This window comes from Anabrus simplex, chromosome 12 (assembly GCF_040414725.1).
Source record: "Anabrus simplex isolate iqAnaSimp1 chromosome 12, ASM4041472v1, whole genome shotgun sequence".
In the NCBI taxonomy this organism is placed as follows: domain Eukaryota; kingdom Metazoa; phylum Arthropoda; class Insecta; order Orthoptera; family Tettigoniidae; genus Anabrus; species Anabrus simplex.
This window is the reverse complement of record NC_090276.1, coordinates 37683791-37707954: the sequence shown is the minus strand read 5'-3', so window position 1 is coordinate 37707954 and position 24164 is coordinate 37683791. Positions and strand designations below refer to the sequence as shown.

General features: G+C 39.1%; 1 protein-coding gene across 2 annotated transcripts in view; it reads left to right on the top strand.

Moving 5' to 3' along the window:
- The first annotated feature begins 13951 nt into the window (after window positions 1-13951).
- The window catches only part of Dph5 (diphthine methyl ester synthase), a 306310-nt gene continuing 296097 nt past the window's right edge, over window positions 13952-24164 (top strand). For both annotated transcript variants that reach the window (XR_011018859.1, XM_068229830.1), the window contains exons 1-2: window positions 13952-14160; window positions 18508-18741. Coding sequence is in view for 1 of the 2 variants with exons in the window: in XM_068229830.1 (XP_068085931.1) it covers window positions 14026-14160; window positions 18508-18741 (369 nt within the window). In the remaining variant the exon portion in view is untranslated. The remainder of the gene's footprint in view (window positions 14161-18507; window positions 18742-24164) is intronic.

The following is a 24164-nucleotide window of genomic DNA, read 5'->3' as shown; positions in this document are numbered from 1 at the left end:
TTCAGTATTTTCTTGCATGTTTCCCTTAATGTATTTTGATAAGTACTCTATCTTCTCTACCAGGGAGGCTATTATCACACCATATGATTTATTCATATCCAATGCCTCTGGTTTGCATATTTTGCACAGCCATATTATAATGAGGAAAACAACACCCCTAATCCTCGTATCTTCTGCTAACACAGCTTGAAATATCCAACACCTTAGGCAAAACTAAAGGTTATGTAATAGTAAACGTGGGTAAATAAGAGTAGGTCTACTGATTAATTTCTGTGTAACAACCTAAAAACATTCCATAATTATTATCAACACTGAAAATAAAAATACAGCCTCGGTTTTCTGAGTTACTAAACTTGAAATCATTCACAGTAAAATGCAAAAGGAATCGTATTCTTTCGTATTCTAGCTTGTAGTCGGTCTTCGTTACACCGAGACGCTTGTTTGAAAACAGCTGTTCAAAGACACGCCCCCTTCCGCCATTACAGAACTGAAGATAAAAATGTTCATCGTAAGATGACGCGGTGATCCTTGAGCAGGGGACGTGGCCTGATTTCTAGCATTGCGCCGGTGCCGTGTTTACTCGATTATAGAAATCTACGATACTATATAATATTTATCGAGTAAACTGAGTATAGGCTATATATTGCTGAAGAAAATCTTTTTCTATATAAAAACAGGAAGTATGGGGTTAAATTGAATTAATAAATTATATTTATTTGCAATCCCAAAATTACTACTATCAACGTTATGGCGAATATCTTGGCAGAAATATTGACGTTATCGATGATACTGTACTAGGATGAGGATAAATTTATTATTTATAAACTATCGTAATTTTTGGAAGTTACATCAAAAGGAACTCATACAATAAGTTTGGCAAAAGGATTATATACTTCTTTGATGCTGGAAAGGTAGGTATTTCTGAAGTACGATATCACAACAAGGTTTTGCCATATCGCAAAACTAACACCGGACTTCGCCGGTGTGTCTGTTTCAACTGTTTACACTGCAAGAAAAATAATTATCCACCACCGGTCGTGTTAATATCTGTGTAAAGTAAAGACCGCGTGTGGAAAGAGTTTTAGACATGGAGTGTAACGGATTTTAAGTAATTTAGGAGAGGATTCTGGTGATGCAAGAGACAACGAATCTTTCGATCTACAGGGTATCGAGCCTACTGCAAGTTCACATTAATGTAATACCTCGGCTTACTTGATAATTTTCATGGCATATATATTTTATAGCAGTGATAATGTATTTCTCATATATGTTCAGGCAAAGCTTTCTAATTTGTGGTCCATTAAAAATGCCTTCCTTAACTTTTGCGTCAGATAAATGTGGAAATTTGCTTGAAACAGGGCCTACTTTTGTCCAAGGCCTTAAAGAACTGCTTCATGATTCCCAGTTTGATGTGTAGCGGTGGCAAAATAATTTTTTATGAGTCAACTAAGGCAGCATTTGTAACATCTTTCACACCAGGTGTCAAAACTTGTCTCTTAGGCCAGGAACGTGTAGACCAGTGTTTGTTCCTAGCTCTGCTGTTCCATTCACATAAATAACAAGGGAATTTAGTGTAGCCTGCTTATTGTCCTAATAGAATACCACACACCTTCAAGCCACTACACACATCCCACCGGTGCTCATGATATTTGATTTTATGTAAAACAGTTTGCATTGTGATGTAATTTTCTTTTAATGAAACGGAATGTGCCACAGGAATCGAAGCTAGAACGTTTCCATTATGAAGTAGCACAGCCTTTAAGCTCCTCTTAGAGGAATCCACAAACAATCTCCATTCTTCAGGTCTGTAATCCTTCCCTAGCTGTTTTATCAATCCTGGAATGTCACAGCAGTAGGTCAGATCATTTTCCTTCTTGAAACACTTCCTGAACTCCTTATCTCTATGTCTATACCAAGAAAAGGTAGTTTCAGGTGCAAGGTTTTCTTCTTTCAATTGTGACCCTAGCAGTTCACTTTTTTCCTTCGTGAGACCAAGGTTTTGTATCAGATCACTTAACTCCGACTGTTTAAATAATTGTGAACCTACTGCATCTGCAGCAGGTGAAAAATCCGTATCAACTTGCTCATTATCAGAATTTGAGGAACCGTCAGAGACAGGTAAACTGGTAGCAGGAGAAGGTATTGGAATTTCCAGTCCATGAGGAACAGGTCTCATCGCAGACTACAAATTCGGGTATACAATATTGTCCTTGTTTCTCTTACTGAATCCCGCTACTTTACACGGGGAAAAGTAACAGTCCCTGGTATGGTTCTGGGGCTCGCGCCAAACCATTCCTATCCCAAATGGAAGGGCCTTACGTTTCCCAATGTTCCACTGTCGTAGGTTTCCAAGGCACATTTTACAAATTACGTGGGGAGCCCACGACTTGTCCAAGTCTCCTAATTTTACCTTAATATATGCATAATTATGCCTTTGCTGGCGAGATGTAGTGTTTACAGTGCACTATGTCTTCTGGTATGGGCTATATCAAATTTGTTACTTTCATTGACCTGTCTCAGTCTCATACTTGGCTTTGACAATATGAAAGTGACCGAGGTATGAGTGATGCTAGTAATACCATTCCTCATGCAGCCAGTCCCTGTTATGAATGCTGTGAAAATATTGCTCATAGGGTCGGTTGGTGCATGCATTTCAGTGGGCTTGGCAGACTGATATGTAATAGCAACGGCTGGCTCAGTGAGGAAAGCAATGGGAAACTACCTCACTCCTCATTTCCCTAGTACGCCTCTTCAGCGACGCCTAGGCTATTTATGACAGCTGTTGGCGGAGCTGCAGAGGATCAAACCAGCCTTCGGGCTGAATACCCAACATACATACATACATACATACATACATACATACATACATATGCATAATATAAATGTTTCACTGATGCAATTATTGGCCTACTCTGCCCCTCCATAATATAACACCCACACACATAACAGAATGAGTCTGGCATCTTCTTCTAATTCCTGACACACTTCCATTGTTTACAACACAACACAGTATAAATAGGTCAGACTTCCGCCACACTCACCACGCAGCTGACTGGCTTCACCACATTGCCGCTATCACGAGATAAAAATAGACTCTGTTATCCGACTAATTCAATGGAGAGCACATAGTCGGTGGAGGAGGTTTGGATTGACAAACGTACGCAAAACTAACAAAGCAAACCACGGCCACTCTAACAACAGCCGATTTGCTGTTATCACAAAGCAGCACTGTGCCGCAATGACACATTTTCAGACAGTAAATGGCAAATAACACGAAAATTACGTGTGAGACAATAGAACCAATGACATTTCTGAAATCGGGAGACCTTATTTAGTTAAAATCCTGTATCAGATGCTTTGCCGCGAAAATCATGCTGGGTAGTGTAATGAGTTTTGAAAATGAGCCTTCCTAAAATTAGGGTGCAGGGATTATTTGGCGGCGGGGATTATTCGCATAAATATGGTAATACAGAAATTGACAAAGTCTTCGAGCAGATCTGGCAGGTATGACGGCCAACAATGCTCCAATGAAAGACAGATGTGTCCGAAGAACAATGTAAGAATTGGGACTATGAATATTTTGACTCTGACTGGAAAAACTGAAGAACTTATCGAATATGATGAAGAAAAAAGATCTACCCATATTGGGAATGAGTGAAACAAAATGGAGAAAGGCAGGTAGCAAGATTCTCAGAGATGGCTACAAATTAGTATGGAGTGGACGCGAGGAAGAGGCCAGAAATTGTGTAGCTTTCCTGATAACAAAAGACATGGACACCATTACTGAAGTATCCTATAAGAATGATAGGATCATTAAATTATCTATGCAGCTGGAGTCCACAAATTACACGGTAGTGCAGGTATATGCACCACAGGTTGGATGTAGTGCTCAAGAGAAGGGACAATTCTGTCAAGATGTAGAAGATATAATTGATGAAGAAAATATCGTCATTGGGGACTTAAATGCACAAGTCGGGACAGACAGAGTTGGTTATGAGGAAATCATTGGAGCACATGGGTTTGGGAACAGAAATGCAGAGGGCAAACAACTGCTTTATTTGTGCAGAAGAAATGGCTTGATCATCAAAAATACCTTCTTTCAAAAACAAGACAGCCACAAGATAACAAGATATAGCTGGAATGGAAAAAATAAGTCTCTCATCGACTATACGAGGTGTGTTCAAAAAAAGACCGAACTGTGGCTAGAAAAACTTTATTATGTAGCTTACATCATTTCACAGACTGTCCCCTTCAAAATAGTCCCCTGCACTATCAACAGTGTGTTGCCAACGTTTCTTCCACTTTTGGAATGCTTCCTGGAATGCACTTTCTTTGATGGCGCGAAGTTGCCTCGTCGCATTCTCCTTGATCTCTTCAATGTCTTGGAAACGATGTCCTTTCAAGGTGGTTTTCAATTTGGGGAATAAAAAAAAGTCTGCTGGAGCCAAGTCGGGAGAATAGGGCGGATGGGGCACAACAGGAATTTGCTGGCGCATTGTCATGGTGCAACATCCAGGATTTGTTTTCCCACAGTTCAGGCCTCTTCCTGCGCACAGCATCTCTCAAATGCGTTAAAACATTCTGGTACAGTTCTTTGTTCACTGTCTGGCCTCGGGGTACAAACTCGTGATGGACAATGCCTTTCCAATCAAAAAACACAATCAGCATCACCTTGATGTTTGAACGACTCATTCGTGCTTTTTTCGGTCGAGGAGAACCTTTCCTCACCCACTGTGATGATTGCCTTTTGGTTTCGACATCGTAACCGTACACCCACGTCTCATCTCCAGTGTTTCTACAAACGTTTTCCCAACTTTGAAGCAGAACTTCACGCACACGCGTTGTTCCTCAAGCTGTTTCATTATAGAATTCGACGAACATGTGACACGCAATCACTTCAGAGGCTCTAACTCAACTGATAATGCAGGCAATGGAATGCGGAAAGCAGCGGTCTGTTGTCAGAAGTTGCCGCTAGGCGCTGCCACAGTCACAACTTGCTCAATGTTGCGGTTTGCGCGCAATTTACAAAGTTCGGTCTTTTTTTTAACACACCTCGTATCTTCGTTAACAAAGGAGGAGGGAAATACGTAACTGATTATTGTTTGCAGACCTAAATCATGTGGCTAACACAACCCCGAAGAAAAGAAAAAGAAAACCTAAAGTGAAGACTTGGAAATTAGAAGAAGCCAAGCTGAAAGAAGAATATAAAATAAGGATACAGAGACACTTAAAAAGGGGAAATGAATACAGTTGAAGAAGTTTGAAACATTTTTAAAGTACTTTGGTGGGTGAAGTGGAGTAACAGGATCGACCATTAAAAGAAAAAGAGGCACCTTGGTGGAATGACAGAGTCAGATTGGCTATAAAAGAAAGAAATTGGTCAAAAAATATGCTAGACAAAGAAAAGCAAATAGTTGCACAAGATCCAGGTGGCCAAGAAATGACTAAACTACAGGAACTCTACAGGGCAAAAAAACTTACAGCTAAGAGGATAGTAAGAGAAGAGAAAGAGATAAAATGGAGTGAACTTGTGGAAAAGTTGGAAGAGGACAGCAGAGGAAACAAGAGTAATTTCTTGACAGAGTAATTAAAAACCAGTGAAAAAACCTTGAAGACATCAAGGTAATAGAGCAGGACAATGGATCAGTAGTACGAGAGGAAGATGGAATCAGGAGAGAATTCAAGACCTTCTTTGACAAGCTCCTGAATGGAGAGGCATCATATGTAATTCAAAACAGAGAAGAATCTGGAGAAGGTGAAGAGACCAGTAAAAATATGGAGCCACCAATCACATAGCTGGAGATTGAGAAGAGTCTTAAAAGTATGAAGAAAGGGAATGCTGCAGGAATAGATGAGTTACGTGTGAACATGTTGAGAGCAGGAGCAGCCCCAGCAATCCAATGGCTATATAGACTCCTAAATGTAGTATGACAGCAAAATACCATCCCAGAAGACTGGAAGAAAGGTATAATTGTACCTATATTCAAGAAAGGCAGCAGACGGAAATGTACCAACTACCGTGGCATCACTCTACTCTCTCGTGGACTAAAAATTCTGGAAAAAGTTATAGAGAATAGATTACGAGAAATTGTAGAACAAATGGAAAATTCTAAATTCCCATAGAGGGAATTAGATATTTTTCACCAATAGAGCATGTCAAAAACATATCAGATGTAAGGCTTTTCAGGCATTTGCTCTATTAACCAGCGTTTCGTCTTAGGTCTGACAATAGACTTGTCAGAGTGGGATGTGTCAGACCCTACCCACTGACGCTGGGTGTATGCAGGTGAGCTTATCAGAAGCCTATTTATGAGGCACAGTCTGATAACTGCATACGGGAGATAAATCTCCACAATGGAATTATTGCCCGCCTAGCAATTCCGAATGGAAAATTCTAAATTCCCATAGAGGGAATGCTCTATTGGTGAAAAATATCTAATTCCCTCTATGGGAATTTAGAATTTTCCATTCGGAATTGCTAGGCGGGCAATAATTCCATTGTGGAGATTTATCTCCCGTATGCAGTTATCAGACTGTGCCTCATAAATAGGCTTCTGATAAGCTCACCTGCATGCACCCAGCGTCAGTGGGTAGGGTCTGACACATCCCACTCTGACGAGTCTAGTGTCAGACCTAAGACGAAACGCTGGTTAATAGAGCAAACGCCTGAAAAGCCTTACATCTGATATGTTTTTGACATGCTCTATTGGTGAAAAATATCTAATTCCCTGTAAACTGATAAACGGGGATAAAAGTCAAGTTGTGAGTTTCACAAATAGAAAAAGTCCTCTCAGTTTTAATTACTGCGTTGATGGGGTGAAAGTTCCTTTTGGGGATCACTGTAACTATCTAGGTGTTAATACAAGGAAAGATTTCATTGGGGTAATCACATAAATGGGATTGTAAATAAAGGATACAGATCTCTGCACATGGTTATGAGGGTGTTTAGGGGTTGTAGTAAGGATGTGAAGGAGAGGGCATATAAGTCTCTGGTAAGACCCCAACTAGAGTATGGTTCCAGTTTATGGGACCTTCACCAGGATTACCTGATTTGAGAACTGGAAAAAATCCAAAGAAAAGCAGCTCGATTTGTTCTGGGTGATTTCCGACAAAAGAGTAGCGTTACAAAAATGTTGCAAAGTTTGGGCTGGGAAGAATTGGGAGAAAGAAAAAGAGCTGCTCGACTGGTATGTTCCGAGCTGTCAGCGGAGAGATGGCGTGGAATGACATTAGTAGACGAATAAGTTTGAGTGGCGTTTATAAAAATAGGAAAGATCACAATATGAAGATAAAGTTGGAATCCAAGAGGACAAACTGGGGAAAATATTCATTTATAGGAAGGGGAGTTAGGGACTGGAATAACTTACTAAGGTAGATGTTTGATAAATTTCCAATTTCTTTGAAATCATTTAGGAAAAGGCTAGGAAAACAACAGATAGGGAATCTGCCACCTGGGCGACTGCCCTAAATGCAGATCCATAATTCTTGAACATTGATAAGTGAACACCTGACAGATTGCAACATGGAAGGTATTGAAAAAGTAAAAGCGATTTTTCTGGAAAACTTCATGTATATTGAAGGTCACCCATGCAGACTTGTATATCTATTGAAAGATTTTAGGAATCACCTCCAGCTACCAGTAACGGCAGCAAGGGACTGAACGATTCAAAGACAAAAAGAGGAATTGTCCAATGTAAGCCTAGAATTTTACACTTCAGATGCCATGTTATACCAAGATTGGACTAGAGCTAACTATGAACTAAGATATGTAGCGACCAGATTAATAAGGCCTCCACACACAGGAAGCTAAGATAAGCTACGCTGTGATGAACTCCCCCAAGCATTCTGTGGAAATAATGAAGAATTAAAAGTTTCTTTCATCTAAATCAGGAACAGTCTCATGAATGTCCCTCTACTACTCATGATGATATTAAGAAAAACTGAATATGAAGTGCCCAAATTAAAGAAAACAGGGTAAAAATGTATGTAAAATGAATAAATGATACATACAATCAGTTTCTAAAATTTCATTTATTTCTTGTCACCAGTTGTCTTTTATGGTTACCGTATCTTTAGTAATTAGACAAGTACATTTTTGAACCTCTTCAATCAGTCTTTCTTCCTTTCGTCTGCCCTCCATGATAAGTAACAAAGCAACACTTAAGCAATAAAATAGGTACTATATTGAGGTAATTCACGACAGCCACACATGTTAGATGCCGGGCAAAAATATGATTGTGCGCATGTGCGAAGCCAGCTACAGCTGTGAAAATCGCCTCCTTGGCGATATGTAAAGTTTAGCTTGGCGTTGCTTAGGTTAGCTTAGCTTAGCATAGCAGTCTGTGTGTGCTATTCCATGTAACTTCATTGGAGCGATTTTTTTCGTCGGGTTGCGCAGCATAGTGTAGCTTTCTGTGTGTGGTTGCTTTAAGTGTCAATGGTTTTCCCCACAATTTATGTACACTTTAACTATTCCATGAACCCACAAGGAAGTGAATATGTGAACTGTGCAGACAAAATGTCAAAAATATCACATCCAATGGTGTACAAAATAGTCATAATCAACAAAAGCTTACAGTAAGAAAGTGTAATATAGAACATGCAGAAGCCAGTCAGTACTAACAGATGTAAAGTTTAGCTTAGCCCTCGTTGTCAATTGCCTGCAATAAATAATATTATTAAAATGGTTTGTTAGGCAAGACCGATTCCGGCGATGCCACATTTTAGGAAAGCTATCGCCGTGTGACCTAACTTGCCCTTAACTGCTTTTGTGATATAAAGTGATTAATACTGGTACCATGTTGGCTTCATATTGACTTAATAATGAAATAATTATTCCTTCATATGGAACATTATTTATTTTCCACCATTCAGTATCATACTGAATGCTATTACACCGTTTTAGCTGTTTGTTCTATGTGTTTATTTTCCACATATTATTTTTCTTATTAGTATGGGTTTTTTAAAAATAAATGTGTCTAATAGCTGTGGGTCATCTGCACTTCGGAAGTTACACAGTAATTGAATTTGAGTCACTAAATTTCCAGTAGTTGTCACACCAGATAAAATCCAGCAAATCAGCAATTCTTCTGCTCTCTCATCTCTTGCTCTCTCATTTCCTCATATGAGCAGAAAAACTACCCCACACGATAAAAGTAACATATTTGGGGGAAGAACGCGGTGTATTGGCAACGCGATCGTTGATCGACAGATGATACAAGAAGGCCTGAATTTAAGCATTTAAATCAGTGGTCTTCTTAGTTATAGAATATAAATTTGTCATTCTATTGTATTAATCGAATGTACCCAAAGGGCTTATCCAGAAAGTTAAAATGCTTTATGAAGACTGCTGTAGTTGCGTACAGATAGGAAACGGTAATTCTGATTGGTTCCAAACCACTAAAGGAGTGCAACAAGGCAGTACCCTTTCACCATTACTTTTTATCACTGTCATGGATGAAGTCATGAAAGAAATTAAGCAGTAGAACAATATGGACATCAATGCATTTGCATTTGCAGATGATGTAGTAATTTGGGGAAATACAGAGAAGGAAGTCCAAGAGAGCTGAACACCTGGAATGAACATTTGAAAGCACACGGATTAACAATAAATAAATCGAAAACTGTTACTATGTCTGTCAACAGGCAGAAGAAGAAAGGAAAAATAATGCTGGAAGGTACACAACTGGAAACAGTAGACCAATATAAATATCTTGGGTGCATCATTTCAAGTGATAACAGAATACAGCATGAGATTAACAACCGCATTCAAAAATCAGCTCAGTTTTACCATCAGTTCGGAACCTCCTCTGGAACGAACAAGTTCCCTTAAGATCAAAGCAGATTCTATTCCAATCATACTTCACCCCCATAATAACATATGGCCTAGAAACCTGCACAACAACCCAACAAGTGGACAGCAAACTACAAGCCGCAGAAATGAAGTTCCTATGAACTATGGTACAGAAGACAAAAAGGGACAGGGTAAGGAATGAAAGAATAAGGGAGCAAGCTGGTGTGTACCCATCCCTGAATGAAAAAGTGACAAGGGCCCGTTTGAAATGGTTTGGCCATGTCAAACGAATGGACGATGGAAGGACAGCAAAACAATGGCTACACACAGTCGTGGCCGGAAAATGACCGGTAGGAAGACCTAGCAAGAGGTGGCTGGACCAAGTGAAAGAGGACATAGGAACAAGAGGAATCAGCTGGGATGTCGTCTTGAGAGAAAAGTGGTACATGGACAGACAGAAGTGGAGAGTGCTCGTAAACCACACCCGGGCAACTGGAGTGGAAAACTGATAATGATGATGATGATGATTGTATTAATCGAGCAAACTGAACGTACCTAAGGTGAAAATAAAATGGATTGCTACTCCGGTTAAGAACATACCTTAGATGAAGGAACATGTTTTATGCAGATGTCCAGAACAAACTGCCATACTCACATGTTGTGACAAATTTGCACGCTTTAAATAAAGACAATATAAATGATAGTGGCAGAGAAAGGAACGGGGTCTCTAGGGATTATTCCAAAAATTTTACGTATCTATGAGATATGGCGTATTGTTGGTGTTGCAATTTTCGGAAGTTACCCGGAGCTTGTAAGCGAGAGGAATATGAGCGATACTATGATTTAAGATAAGAATTTATTTCAGACGAAAGGCCACAAAATGACATGATAGATAATATTCCAGCAGTGATTTCTTTCTTTCTTTCTTTACACTTGTTGAAGTGATACCGTTAACATATATTCCCGCAAAAGGTACACACCTATTGTTCTTCTTCATCTCTTCAATGTTGAGTGGAACCGTTACATATTTCGCCCATCACACGCATTGTTCTCTATGGATGGGTTGTGAACGGACTCGCGAAGAGTCCAGACTGCTGCCTTTGATTGTGTGCTGATAGCACACGTTTAACGAAAGTTAAAGCTAATTAATCAGTGAATGATGGGTACGACCACTGTAAAATTCAACACTTATATTATTATTATTATTATTATTATTATTATTATTATTATTATTATTATTATTATTATTATTGTTGTTGATAATAATAATAATAATAATAATAATAATAATAATAATAATAATAATAATAATTGTACCAGGAGGTACACCTCAACCTCGCACATTTAAATAAAGCGCCTTAAGGAACACCATCTATTGAACAACCTTGGAACTGCTAATGCGTAAAGTTGGAACATTGATCAGAAGATGTCACTACTGAATAACTGAGTAACATGTTATTTAAAAGTTTCCTAAACTGACCGTATTTCTTTTTTGTTTTGGTGTACATCAAGAATTTGAACTTTTCTCCATAGATGTCTCTACTATAAAAACTGACGTCATGCACTCTGGTGCAATGTGGAATAATTAATGATTTGAAGAAGTTTTGTGTTTATAGGTTTTCACAACTAAATTGACTTTCATTTATTTTGATACTTCAAGGTTTGCAACACTTCCTTCTCATCCCGCCAGCTTTGGAGTCTGGCCAATAACAAATTTTCTGTAACTATTTTTTAGCCAATCATAGGCTTCTTGTAGCTTTTTGTTTAACCAATAAAATGAGAGTGTGTGTCCGGATTTAGTCCAAAGCCTTCTCGAACCCTCCTCTCAGGTATAACAGCTGCGGCCTTTTCAAGCTACCTTGTCTTATTGATCGTCAGATTTCTGAGTGTGTGTGTTAAGACTGGAGGCGGGGTGCGTCATTCTTCGGCAGGCAGAACATCAGCCCAGGTAAAGGCCAACAGTTTTATATCTCTGTAGCTATCTCCGCAAACTTACCCGAGGGGAGGTTCTCATTTGTAACTATGTAACCATCCATTTCCTAAAAATGTAAACTACTTCTTGCTAATGTAAAATTTCATAAAGACTTAAACTGTAAATTTGGGGATAGAGAGTGTGTTACCCTCTCAGAGTTCCCCTTGAATTTGTCTTCAGGTGACTACGATTCTGTTATTTTTTTTCTTCATGAAAAATTAATTTTCTTTCTAGTCACCTCAGTAGTGTGGGATTAGCCTCTGCATCATTGGGCCACGAGCCCAAGTAGGGTTTTAAAACTTGGTTTTCAAGGAGTGCAAGTCTATGCCTCCATACATTTTGAGTTTGGGCCAGTAATACTATCCTGTTCTTTTTTTTCACGAAGGCCCAGTAGTATGGGTACTAGATACGCATCTGTAAAGGTATTGTAAATTGTAGGTTGTGCCTAGAGAGGCCAAAAATTGTAAGGTTTTGTGTAACGTTCCTTGAGTAGGCTGTAAGGAATTGGGAGCACAGCCTCCTGGGTTGAGTTTATCGAGCATGTAAGCTCTTTTCTGATATTGGTGAAATATTGAGTGGGGCCTTTAGAAGGCCGTATTTGTAACCTTTGGTGCAAAGTGCTCTTGAACTGTGTCTTGGGAGATATCTCTCCTGATCTAACCAAACGCAACATTTGCGACGATGTAAACTTGTAAATTGGAGCTGGAAGCTCAAAACTTGTAATTTCCAACCTTTGGGTTTCTATTCTTCTTTGCTATTTTGTACCTGACATTTTGTTCCTTCACATTGTGAAGAATTTTATTAAGTTTGAGATCTGAAAAGAAATACCGTATAGGCCTAACCTTTACCGGGCGAGTTGGCCGTGCGCGTAGAGGCGCGCGGCTGTGAGCTTGCATCCGGGAGATAGTAGGTTCGAATCCCACTATCGGCAGCCCTGAAGATGGTTTTCCGTGGTTTCCCATTTTCACACCAGGCAAATGCTGGGGCTGTACCTTAATTAAGGCCACGGCCGCTTCCTTCCAACTCCTAGGCCTTTCCTATCCCATCGTCGCCATAAGACCTATCTGTGTCGGTGCGACGTAAAGCCCCTAGCAAAAAAAAAAAAAAAAAAAAAAAAGGCCTAACCTTTATTCTAATGTTTTAAATTAATCTTTGATATCGTAGATAGACACATTCAAGCCCACACCTTCTTTCACCTCTCTGCATTCCATGGATAACTCCGGAACGATGATGATGATAATATAATAATAATAATAATAATAATAATAATAATGCATGGCATCTGTATAAGCTTGGTGGTGACCTAATGAGGATAAAATGAATGGCAAAGAAGTCATAAACCCCCAGTCCCAAAGTCAGGGGAATTAACATTATGAGGATGTTGATTCTGAAAACTGAACCGCGGCCATCGGACCAGAGGCAAGCATTCTATCCATTTAGCCACAAAGCCGGACTTTAATTTGCTAAACCTTAGGCTACCATCTGCATTGATCAGGAGTTGAGCATGGGCTGTAGCAGAGTCCAGGGCAGTAGCTTGTGAAGCAGCCGTGACAACACAGCAGGCTTCTCCGTTGGCTATTGGCTACAGCTAAAAACGCCGAAGGCTTGACGTTCACTAAACCCAAAGGACTAAACCAACCATCGAAAAGGGGTAACCTAAGTCTAGTTAGTGGTAGCCCACGTCTTCATCCCAGCATACGCCACTGGGAAGAACCTTGGCTTGCTAAAATTATATGTTCGATTTCAGAATATAATTTTTAAATGAAGATTTGTGAATGTAATCGTGAGGTATGAGGGGATTTAATTTTAAAATAATTTGTATGAACTGTGCGAATTTAAAGATTGAAGAAGTCGGGAGGTCCTTTAGTACTTCGTAGGCGAGGTTGTCTATTGTCTAAAGCCGCTTTTAGGTAGCATCGCCACAAAACAGAAGCGTGAGAGATTGATAAAACTCAATAAGAAGAAAAGCTTAGGTAACATCGCCACAAAGCAGAAGTGTGAGAGATTGATAAATCTCAGTAAGAAGAAAAGCTTTAAAACTTTAATGAAACCTTATCCATAAATCAGGAAAACTTGGCAACGGTTCATTACAGCCCAACGAGTTTGGTATCAAAGAGGATAGGTTGGTATTCCAACCCGTGCCGCCCAATGTCAGTCTTTTGTTGCTCCTTTGTCTATATCAGACAGTGCCATGTGGTGCTTTGTATTTCATCTTATAGGTTAGGGAAACTGTCAGGTGGCGAATAATTATCTTGGAAGGATGTTTTATGTTATAGGACTAGGGCTTGGAGATGTCAAAGATATAACTCTTAAAGGCCTCGAAATCGTCAAGAAAGCCGACCGTGTGTATTTGGAGGCATATACTTCGATTTTAACAGTTGGCAAGGAGGCATTGGTAAGATTATGATTCCACCATCCTAACCGGGTATTGAAATACCACCTCTCTTCATCTTATCATTCCCTAAATTCTGAGGATCGTGTTTTCCGAGGAGGCTACTGTTCAGTCGTCTTCATCTGTTGCGGTCCTCGATCAGACGCTCCCCGCTAATCCTTCTTGATAATGTTCGTACATCGACTGGGAATTTCCACGATCTCTCTTGCTGGGAACATTTCCAAGAATTATTAATTTTTCAATGCAGTCATGCCGACGTCGCATAGTGTGTCCAGGGAATTGCAAAACTCTTTGCTTACATGTTGATGAACACCTGATTCTGAGGTTAAACTGTTTAATAATGAAATCATTGGTGCGAAATGCTGTCTAAGGTTTGCGTAACTTTCTTCGCCAGCACCACATTTTAGAAGAACCGATTTTCTTCATGTCTGCTGCATAAAACTCCATCGAGGCTCCTCAGAGAAAAACTGAAATTACCAGACTGCATGCTGCTCATCTTCATTGGTAATGAGATAGAGCTATCCTTCCATAAATTGCATTTTTGGCCATGGCTGATCTTAATTTCAGGAACACAGCTGCCTGAACTGCAAATGAAATAGAAGTATTCTTACCTATATAGAAAAATTAAAACCAACGTTGCATCAATCTCCGAAATGCTGCAATTTCCTGTGTTCCTATTGACTGCAGGGCAGTTGCTATTGTCTACGATAGAGCTTGTATCATGTTGCCCACTGCTACCTTCTGATGCATTCTCCATTCAACAAAGGTTATAGATTTGTTGTTTGGCACATGCAATAGAAGGTATGTACCTTGTTGGTACCAGTCTTGCATGTTACGCAACTAAGATATCCTTCTTCTGCCCCATTTGTCTGCACAATCAATTTTCTGGTGCAGAACAAGTTGCAAAAGTCTGTACATCTTAGCGAGCAAGTGTGCCGCGCGGTTAGGGCCATGCGGCTGTGAGCTTGCATCCAGGAGGTAGTGGGTTCAAACCTCACTGTCAGCAGGCCTGAAGATGGTTTTCTTTGGTTTCCCATTTTTATACCAGGCAAATGCTGGCAAATGCTGGGGCTGTACCTTAATTTAGGGCATGGCAGCTTCCTTCCTATTCCTAGACCTTTCCTGACCCATCTTTGCCATGAGACGTATCTTTGTTGGTGCAACGTAAAGCAACTTGTAAAATAAAAAAATAAAAATTCTCTGAAATGCTGTCATTTCCTGTGTTCCTATTGGCTGCAAGACAGTTCCTAATGTCTCTGATAGAGCTTTTACGAGGGGAATTCAGTATATAATGCAACACTTTTAGAAGAAGAAAAAAGAAGCAGGTTTGTTTTATTGAGGATTCAAATACACCATGTTGTTCCCGAGTCCTTTTGCTACAATACCCTGTTTGTCAACATAATCTCCGTTCAATGCTACAGACTTATGCCACTGTAATGTGAGGGCCTGCATGGTACCACTTGACTGGTCGATGTCGAAGCCAACGTCGTGCTGCATCGATAACTTCCCATCATCCATGTAGTGCTTCCCGCAGAATGCATCCTTCATTGGGCCAAACAGATGGAAGTCGGAAGGCATGAGATCCGGGCTGAAGTGTGGCTTAGGAAGAACAGTCCACTGAAGTTTTGTGAGCTCCTGTTAGGTACGCAGACTTGTGTCTTGCATTGTTGTGGAGAAAGAGAAGTTTGTTTGCATTTTTGTGGCTATGAACATGCTAAAGTCATTCTTCGATTTCCTTAGAGTAGCACAATACACTTCAGAGTTTATCGTTTCACCACGAGGGAGGACATCACACAGAATAACCCCTGCAGAGTCCCAGAAGACCGTAGGCATGACTTTACCAGTTGAGGTATGGTTTTGAACTTTTTCTTCGTGGGAGAGTTGGTGTGGCGCCACTCCAGGGATTGCCGTTTTGTAGTGATGAATCCATGTTTCATCGCCTGTGACAATGTTTGACAAGAAATTGTCACCTTCATACTACTAACGGGTAAGCGATTCCACACAGATGATGCATTTTTGCTCTTTATGGTCTTCCGTTAGGTGTCGAGGAACCCAGCGGGAACAAAGCTTTGAATACTCCAACTGGTGAGTAAGTGTGTGAGCACTACCAACGGAGACGTCAAGTTTAGCAGCGAGGTTTGACTATGATCCGTTGATCATCTCGAATGAGGGTGTCTGCACATTCCAACTTTGCAGGCATCACAGCTGTGTGCGGCCGGCCAGCACGCGGGAGATCAGACAGGTTTGCTTGAACTTGTGATAATGAAACACACCTCACCCAGTGACTCAACTTGTTTTTGTCCACTGCCAGGTCTGTGTAGACATTCTGCAAGCGCCTATGAATATATGCGATGCCCTGGTTTTCCGCCAAAAGAAACTCAATAACTGCTCTCTGTTTGGTATGCACCTCTGTTACAGGCGCCGTTTTGAGGGCTACCTTCTTCGGAAATTAATGAAACTGTACGAGACAAAGTGGGAATATTCAAAGATGTCCCAAATAAAGTTCCTATTTTTTAAAACGGAAATTGGGTGAGAAATAAAATGTGTTGCATTATATATTCAACGCCCCTCTTATATGTGTGGCCCGCTGCTAGCGTCTCTTCTTCTTCTTCTTCGTTTTCTTCTGATTCATTCTTCGTTCAGTGAAGGTTGGCAGTCATTCTGGCAATTAATAGATCTTATTTTTACAAGTTTCTTTTTGTCGCATCGACACAGATAAGTCTTACGGTGGAAATAGGAGTGGGAAGGAAATGGCCGTGGCCGTAATTAAGTTACAGCCCCAGCATTTGCCTGGTGAGAAAATGGGAAATCACAGAAAACCTTCCTCAGGCCTGCTGACAGTGGTGTTCGAACCCAGTATCTCCCGAATGCAAGCTCACAGCTGCACGCACCTAACTGCGCAGCCAACTTGCTCGGCGTATAGATTTGTTGTTTACCACGTGAAATAAAGAGTATGTACTCTATCTTGTTGGAACCAGTCTCTCATGTTTTGCGACTAAGACATCCTTCGTCTGCCATATTTGTCTGTGCAATCAGTTTTGTCTTGCAGAACACGTTACAAAAGTCTATACTTCCTGCCACACAGGACGTGTCCAACGTATTCAAACGTCTGCTTCTTGATTGTCAGGAGAACTTCTGTATATGTACTCACATGCTTTAAAACTTAATTATTTGTAATCCTTTATATTCATGAGATACAAAACGTTTAATTATTTTAATCATTATGATCAGTTATCTTAGATCCTTATTGACTGAAAATTAACTACCCATTCATTTATTTAACACGATCATTGCCTATTAGTAGAGCATAACATACCCACCAACCTGAGGAAGATATTTGCGTCAGACTCCTTAAAAGTTGTAATAATTAGAGTTTTGAACGTTGGTAGGACAAGTTATATCAAACTCGTGGACTTACCTCACTCATGCGTCAGGTGCGTGACCCGCACGGTGGTTGAAATTGAGAGGTAATAGTGGCCATTGGGCGGCTCACGCACCACGCACGTCGGCAGTTTAGTGTGCATTATTTACCAGGATAGCAAACAAATGTATAAGTATGATTACAAACATAAATATATTCATATTTACACTTCTCTGTTATACAATTTTACATCACGATGTCTTTATCATTGCAAAACTGCCAACTGCCGTGGTGTTTTTTCTTCGGTCAAAGCATGACATTTATTTGGTAGATCTTGTGATGTTGAAGGAACTGCACTGATGGTCATCTGAACGAAATATAAATAAAATTATAACATAAGGACCATGACTCAGTCAAAAATTACTACTACAAGTTCTTTCGTGTTACTCATAAATATGATGGAAGAAATGACAATTACAAGTTAAGTCCTTTCACTGAACTTATTGCAGTAGTGGAATTTATTTCAAAAGTGGAATCACTTGTAATTCTCTTGAAGTAATAATATACAGAAAATTAATTGTCTTACCTCACATTGAAGTTGTCTGCTGCTCAAAGATCCCAAAGAGAATGATGGCGTATGACAAAAATTGCGGAGTGGAGATAAACGGTAAACGGAATCCACATGCGCAAATATTCGCAGTGCTTTTCTGTTAACATTTTGATGGCAAATATCAGATCTGTAGTGCTTCAGCTCTTTCTGAACCTGTGTTGCTCCTCCTTCAATAACGGTTCCACTATATTCCTGATTCTTCTTTCAGTTATCTTGTACAAAAAAGAAATATATTCCTGAAGTGTAGCTTTGATGATGTACTCTCCATAGATGTTGTAGGTGACAGTGTACAGCCTTGACAGTATTTTTACCATAGCTGAGTTGGCTTCATATATACCACTTTATAATTATGCTGATTTATACTGTTTGTTTTTTGCAGGAGCAGTTTTATGGTCGGGAATTGCTTCTTGCCGATCGATATCTAGTTGAACAGGGAGCTACCGAAATTTTAGAAGATGCAAATAAAAAGGACGTTGCATTTCTGGTTGTGGGAGATCCATTCGGTGCAACAACACACACAGACCTTGTTCTTCGTGCGAAGGAAGCTGGCATAGCCTGCAAGATAATTCACAATGCTTCTATTATGAATGCCATTGGTTGCTGTGGATTGCAGGTATGTTATTAACACATTGTGAACCGTGTGCTTATCACACTGCTCAACCCCTGTGACTGGCCATTTGCAGGTATGTTACTAACACATTGTGAACCGTGTGCTCATCACACTGCTCAACCCCTGTGACTGGCCATTTTCTGTGTAACTTATTGCTACAGCGCATGCACGTAAACAAATGAGTCTAGCTTCAATAACCTTGTACTGATTGTGGTGAAATTTACAGAGGAGACCTTTGGTAAGAGTCCTAATAATGTTTCCTGGTGTTGTATCTGCTCAAATATATTTCTACTCATTGTATATAGTAGTTTCAGTGAGGGATCAGTAGACCAGTAGTCTTACCAATATGACTTTTTTTACCTGTCCCATCAATATAAACAAACCAAAACATTTATCGTATCTCACTACTAGTTACATCAGTCCACTTCAAGCTCTTAGGAGATATTTTGTGCTGTGAAGCAATTTGCTGGTGACACAAGTTCGTCTACTCGGCAACAAGTTCAAAGAAATCATCACAAAAAATAAGCCCTGCTACTTCGTCAGTGTTTCGAGGTTAATCAGGTCTTAACATTATGCCAAGAACTGTTGGGAAATCCTCTAAAGTCGGTGAACTATTATTTTTTACCCATTTATCAGAAGAAATAGACATATACTTCCATTCACACTTACATCACTTTAAGCTTCATTCTCGACCACCTCTACTTCACGTTGTTTTCGATTTCATACATCATTATTATCAACCAAGGCACTTTTGTCAGAATAGTTTTCAACATCAAACTCACGATCGCCAACATCACTAAGGCAATCCGGTTACTTACCCGCATATAATTCATTAAAAATCTCGTCTGCATCTAAGTTCGTGTTCATTCTGGGAAGCGCCATCTTACCCACCACATGGCTCCTTGAACGATGGAATAACAAAAGCTTCAACACAGAGATTCTAGTAACCTTGACCACCAGCTAGTTTCAGAAGTTTTGACAGATGTCACCGAAATACGAGTCTCGTGAAGACGAGTTAACTCGTCTTCCATCCGCAGCGCTCGGCCAGCCAAACACGAGTTAACTCCCATTCGTAATGTGTTCATATTTTAAGTCACATATTTCTACTACAGTTGAACCTCTCTTCAGCGGACACCGTCGGTTCTGTGAAAAACGTCCGTTATGAGAGGTCCGTTAAAACAAGGTTGTAAAAATTAATCGAACACTTTAACGGCAGAGAACCACCTTACTCTAAACAATTTCTTACTAAATATTTGATTTTACAGCCTTTAACATTCATTACAGCTTCAGGAAGTAATCATTCAGCTGGGTGTACAAATTTAGCACATTTTTCTTTACTACAATATTCTCGCAAAGGTAATAACGACCTAGCCTGACACGCAAATTCTTTACTGAATTAACTTCCAGGTTATTTGCGATTTCTCATGGTTTTTCTTGTAACATTGGCCCACTCACTCATCGTTTCTTTTTTCAAACATATTTGACCGCTCATATACCTTAATGTTTACTTCTGCAAAAACTGGCTCCCACTTTATTTTCATTCCTCAATTTCTATTCTCCTCCCACTCAGTTAAATTGTCATTTTTATTCTTCGCAATTGTGTTTTACCGCAGTTTAATTTTCAGGGAGCTTTTCTCACTGAAAGTGCTTTCGCAATACTTTTTTTTTCTTCTCGAGATCTAAACACGCTCGTCCCTCCTACTCATGTTTACTGGGCAGTTGAAATGCTATGGTATTTCTGCCTCAACAATCACTACATGAAAGTCTCTTCCTTGTCAAGTTTAACTGAACTACCCGACCTCAACCTTATCATTATTTATAAGCTTCATATCCGTATTGATTGGTATCACTATATAGAAATAATATAAGTCACCACCTTATCGATACACTATTTTATTTACTACCAAACTGGTAAATAGGGTCAATACCGGTTTCGACCCCTAAGGGGTCATCCTCAGTTGACACATATAAATATCTATAAAAACATCACATATAATAGTTAAAGTTTAAAATTCATATGTCATTAGTATACTGGTAAGTACATCTTAGTTTGGATATGCATATATTATGGAATTTATAAGTTTGTTCTATTTGAGCTATTATGTAGGTTTTCTGTTCCTTTGTATACAGTGTCAAAAGTATTGTATTGGATGTAATTCATCCACTAGCATTTTGTCAAATGGATGAATTACATCCAATACAATACTTTTGACACTGTATACAAAGTAACAGAAAACCTACATAATAGCTCAAATAGAACAAACTTATAAATTCCATAATATATGCATATCCAAACTAAGATGTACTTACCAGTATACTAATGACATATGAATTTTAAACTTTAACTATTATATGTGATGTTTTTATAGATATTTATATGTGTCAACTGAGGATGACCCCTTAGGGGTCGAAACCGGTATTGACCCTATTTACCAGTTTGGTAGTAAATAAAATAGTGTATTGATAAGGTGGTGACTCATATTATTTCTATATAGTAACTCAACCTTATCAGCGACAATTTGACTTATGAATAGAATGTTGCAAGATATGCTGGAAAAACCCTTGGTAATTTGTAAGTAAACAATCACTGGCACCATTCCCAGCAACTAGATTTATCAGAATGTACACTAATTAGATCACAAGACGACCCTAACAAAAGGTTTGGAAAGAGCCATGTACCGAAAAATTAACTTCACAGCTACTTCAGCATTCCTATGTACGTTTCTATCTGTTTTCCTTGGACACGAAATAGTAGAAACATTCAAATGGAATTCCCACATGTCTGCAGAATATTTTAAGAGATTGAATGACGTAGCCCTCTGTCCTGAAATGTGTAAAGTGTCTACTTAACCCGCGACTGGTCGCTGTATGAGATTTTCTCTCATGTTACTTTTTATTATGATATTACTTCACAGTGATGAAAGGGAGGTGACTGTTCCCTCTTATAGCTGAGTTTATAACTGTTGCGAGTAGAGCGATAAGCACCCCCTCCCCTAGTCAGAACAAAGGTTCCTATGTGTCCGTGCGTGCTACTTGAGAATTTCTCTCATCGCACGACTAATGACGTTGGTGTTATGTTGAGGTTGAGCGGGAAACTTACTCCTGTTGTACGCGTTAGTATTTGTATTATGAGCCCTTCTTGTTTTAGAAAATGTTATTGTGTTCAGAAGCCTTGCTTTGTACGTAAATATTACTAGATATAATTCATGTGTGAGATTTTATTTTTTACAACATCAGGACAGAAGTTATTTTTATGTACATTGCATATGTTATTTTAAGTAGTAATTTGTGTCTTTAATAAACAGCTTATCATTTCATTTTTATCTAAAAGATATAAGGTAGAACTTGCGCTTCATTTCAGTAGTAAATTTCAGCCTTCACAAAACTGTGAAAAATGTCATAATTATTTTAATGTGAGAGAAAGTCTCACGCGCGACCACTCACATTACATTTCGGCTAGCGACCACTCGCGGGTTAAGGGGGAACCAACACCTTTGACTGACCAAAAATGCGATTTTTCAATTTATTTTTCATTTAGAATTGAACATTTCTCTTTATAACAGTGCAAACATTTTGTTAATATCTCTAATACATTCGGAGTTATGACCAAAAACTTGAAGCCCTGTCACCCAAGCCAGCCCTTTTTGGTAAGTTTGTTGCTCGTTTCCCTTACTTTTGCTTTCAGAACCATTTCCCTGATAACTCTGAAAGTTTTTTAAGATATAAAGATGAAATTTTGCATGCATGCATATTTCATACAGAAGAAGAAGATATACTAGAATTATTGAGCTAGCTTCATTGGTTAAGCTTAAAAACTATTCTTAAAAATGAAAATTAATGGAAGATTGACTGCTTGAAAATAATATTTATACTTGATGGACTTCACTGATTCTAGTACAATATGTAGCTGTAACAGTACTAATCATAACAAAAACAGAAATCATAGAAAAATATTCATGTGTTTGGAAATTATCAGGGAAACGGCAAAATAGTGGCCACGATACACCGCCATATGTATATATATATATATATATATATATATGTGATTTCTAAATATGTAAGCAAAGCGTATTATCAATGAATAATGTGTTTGTCATTCAAAGTTTCCTTTTCGTATTCATTTCCATTGCTGGGAAAAAGCAAGTTTTATTCACCCCATTTTTCTATGTGCACAGGTGTGTGTCGTCCCCCCCCCCCTTAACACAATGCAGACCGATCCCGAGAAAACTCGTGTTTGCCTGCCCGATCATTGCTAAAATGCCCCAAACGGGATCTCCCATTGCCAAGTACCATATGTTCTTATACATCAGTGTAAATTGTAAAAAAAATAGTTTTTAAGAATAGTTTTAGTGCGTGTTAATCTCCTATATATGCGAAAAGAATGGTAGATGTTTTGATTTCCACTTGACTTCATTTGCCATCCCAGTATCGGCATTATGAGAGTTGATATCTTTGTATTATCTCCATTTAATGTAAACATGAGTAGGACATCCCATTAGAACTTTAAGACATGATCGGCCAGTTCACTCCAAATATGACCATGATGTTCTTGTACATCAGTGTTAATTGTTGTAAAATATATATATATATATTAATTTTTGGGAATAGTTTTAGTATAGCATCCACTCAGAGCTCTGATTTGGAGTTTAGAATTTATGGCTGATGATGCCTGCAATAACAGGTGAAATATGTACCGTATGCTTAAACTTTAATATAATGATTGTATCATAGCCTTAAAGACTTTAAAAGTATTGAATAGGTGCTTTTCAATAAATTAATTGAGAAATATTTTTAATATACTGTATTGAATTTCAATACGGTCAAAATGAAAATAGTCACTTGTAAACTGACAGCTTTTGCTGGGTGCACCACTGCAACCTCGAAGGATATCCTCCTATTAACGCACTTATGGATTGATAGACTTACTTTCATAACACCACTTTCTTCAATACTGTGTCCTTCAGAATTGAAGGGTTTCAGGACTGGAAACTAGGCTTTGTTTACCTATTCAGATTCCTGCTTACGGTTGAAGCTGTTGTTGTGCTTCGGATTTTCAATGGCTTCCCTGTGTAGCCAGGCGTGATAAGACACAGTAGTTGACAGCACTTTGGTGTCGCTATACTGTAATGCTTTTATAGAGACTGGGTGAGAAAAGACGAGAACAAATCAAGAATCAAATTTGTTCCAAAAGGTGATGTCAGACACGTGCTGAACAGCTGAGATGAAGAGCTGAGTGTTCAGATGTGTAACGGCAGCAGGCGATGGTGGGTGGAAACAGCGATCCCGAGTGTAGAAAATCGAGGCAAGGTAGCATTTTCTTGAATTTTCTTGTAGATTAGCGGGAGAATATTACAGTTGGTGCCTCTTAGTAACTTGACGTTCTGGATTTCTTTACGTGATTTTCTTGAAATAGACACATGGTCTAT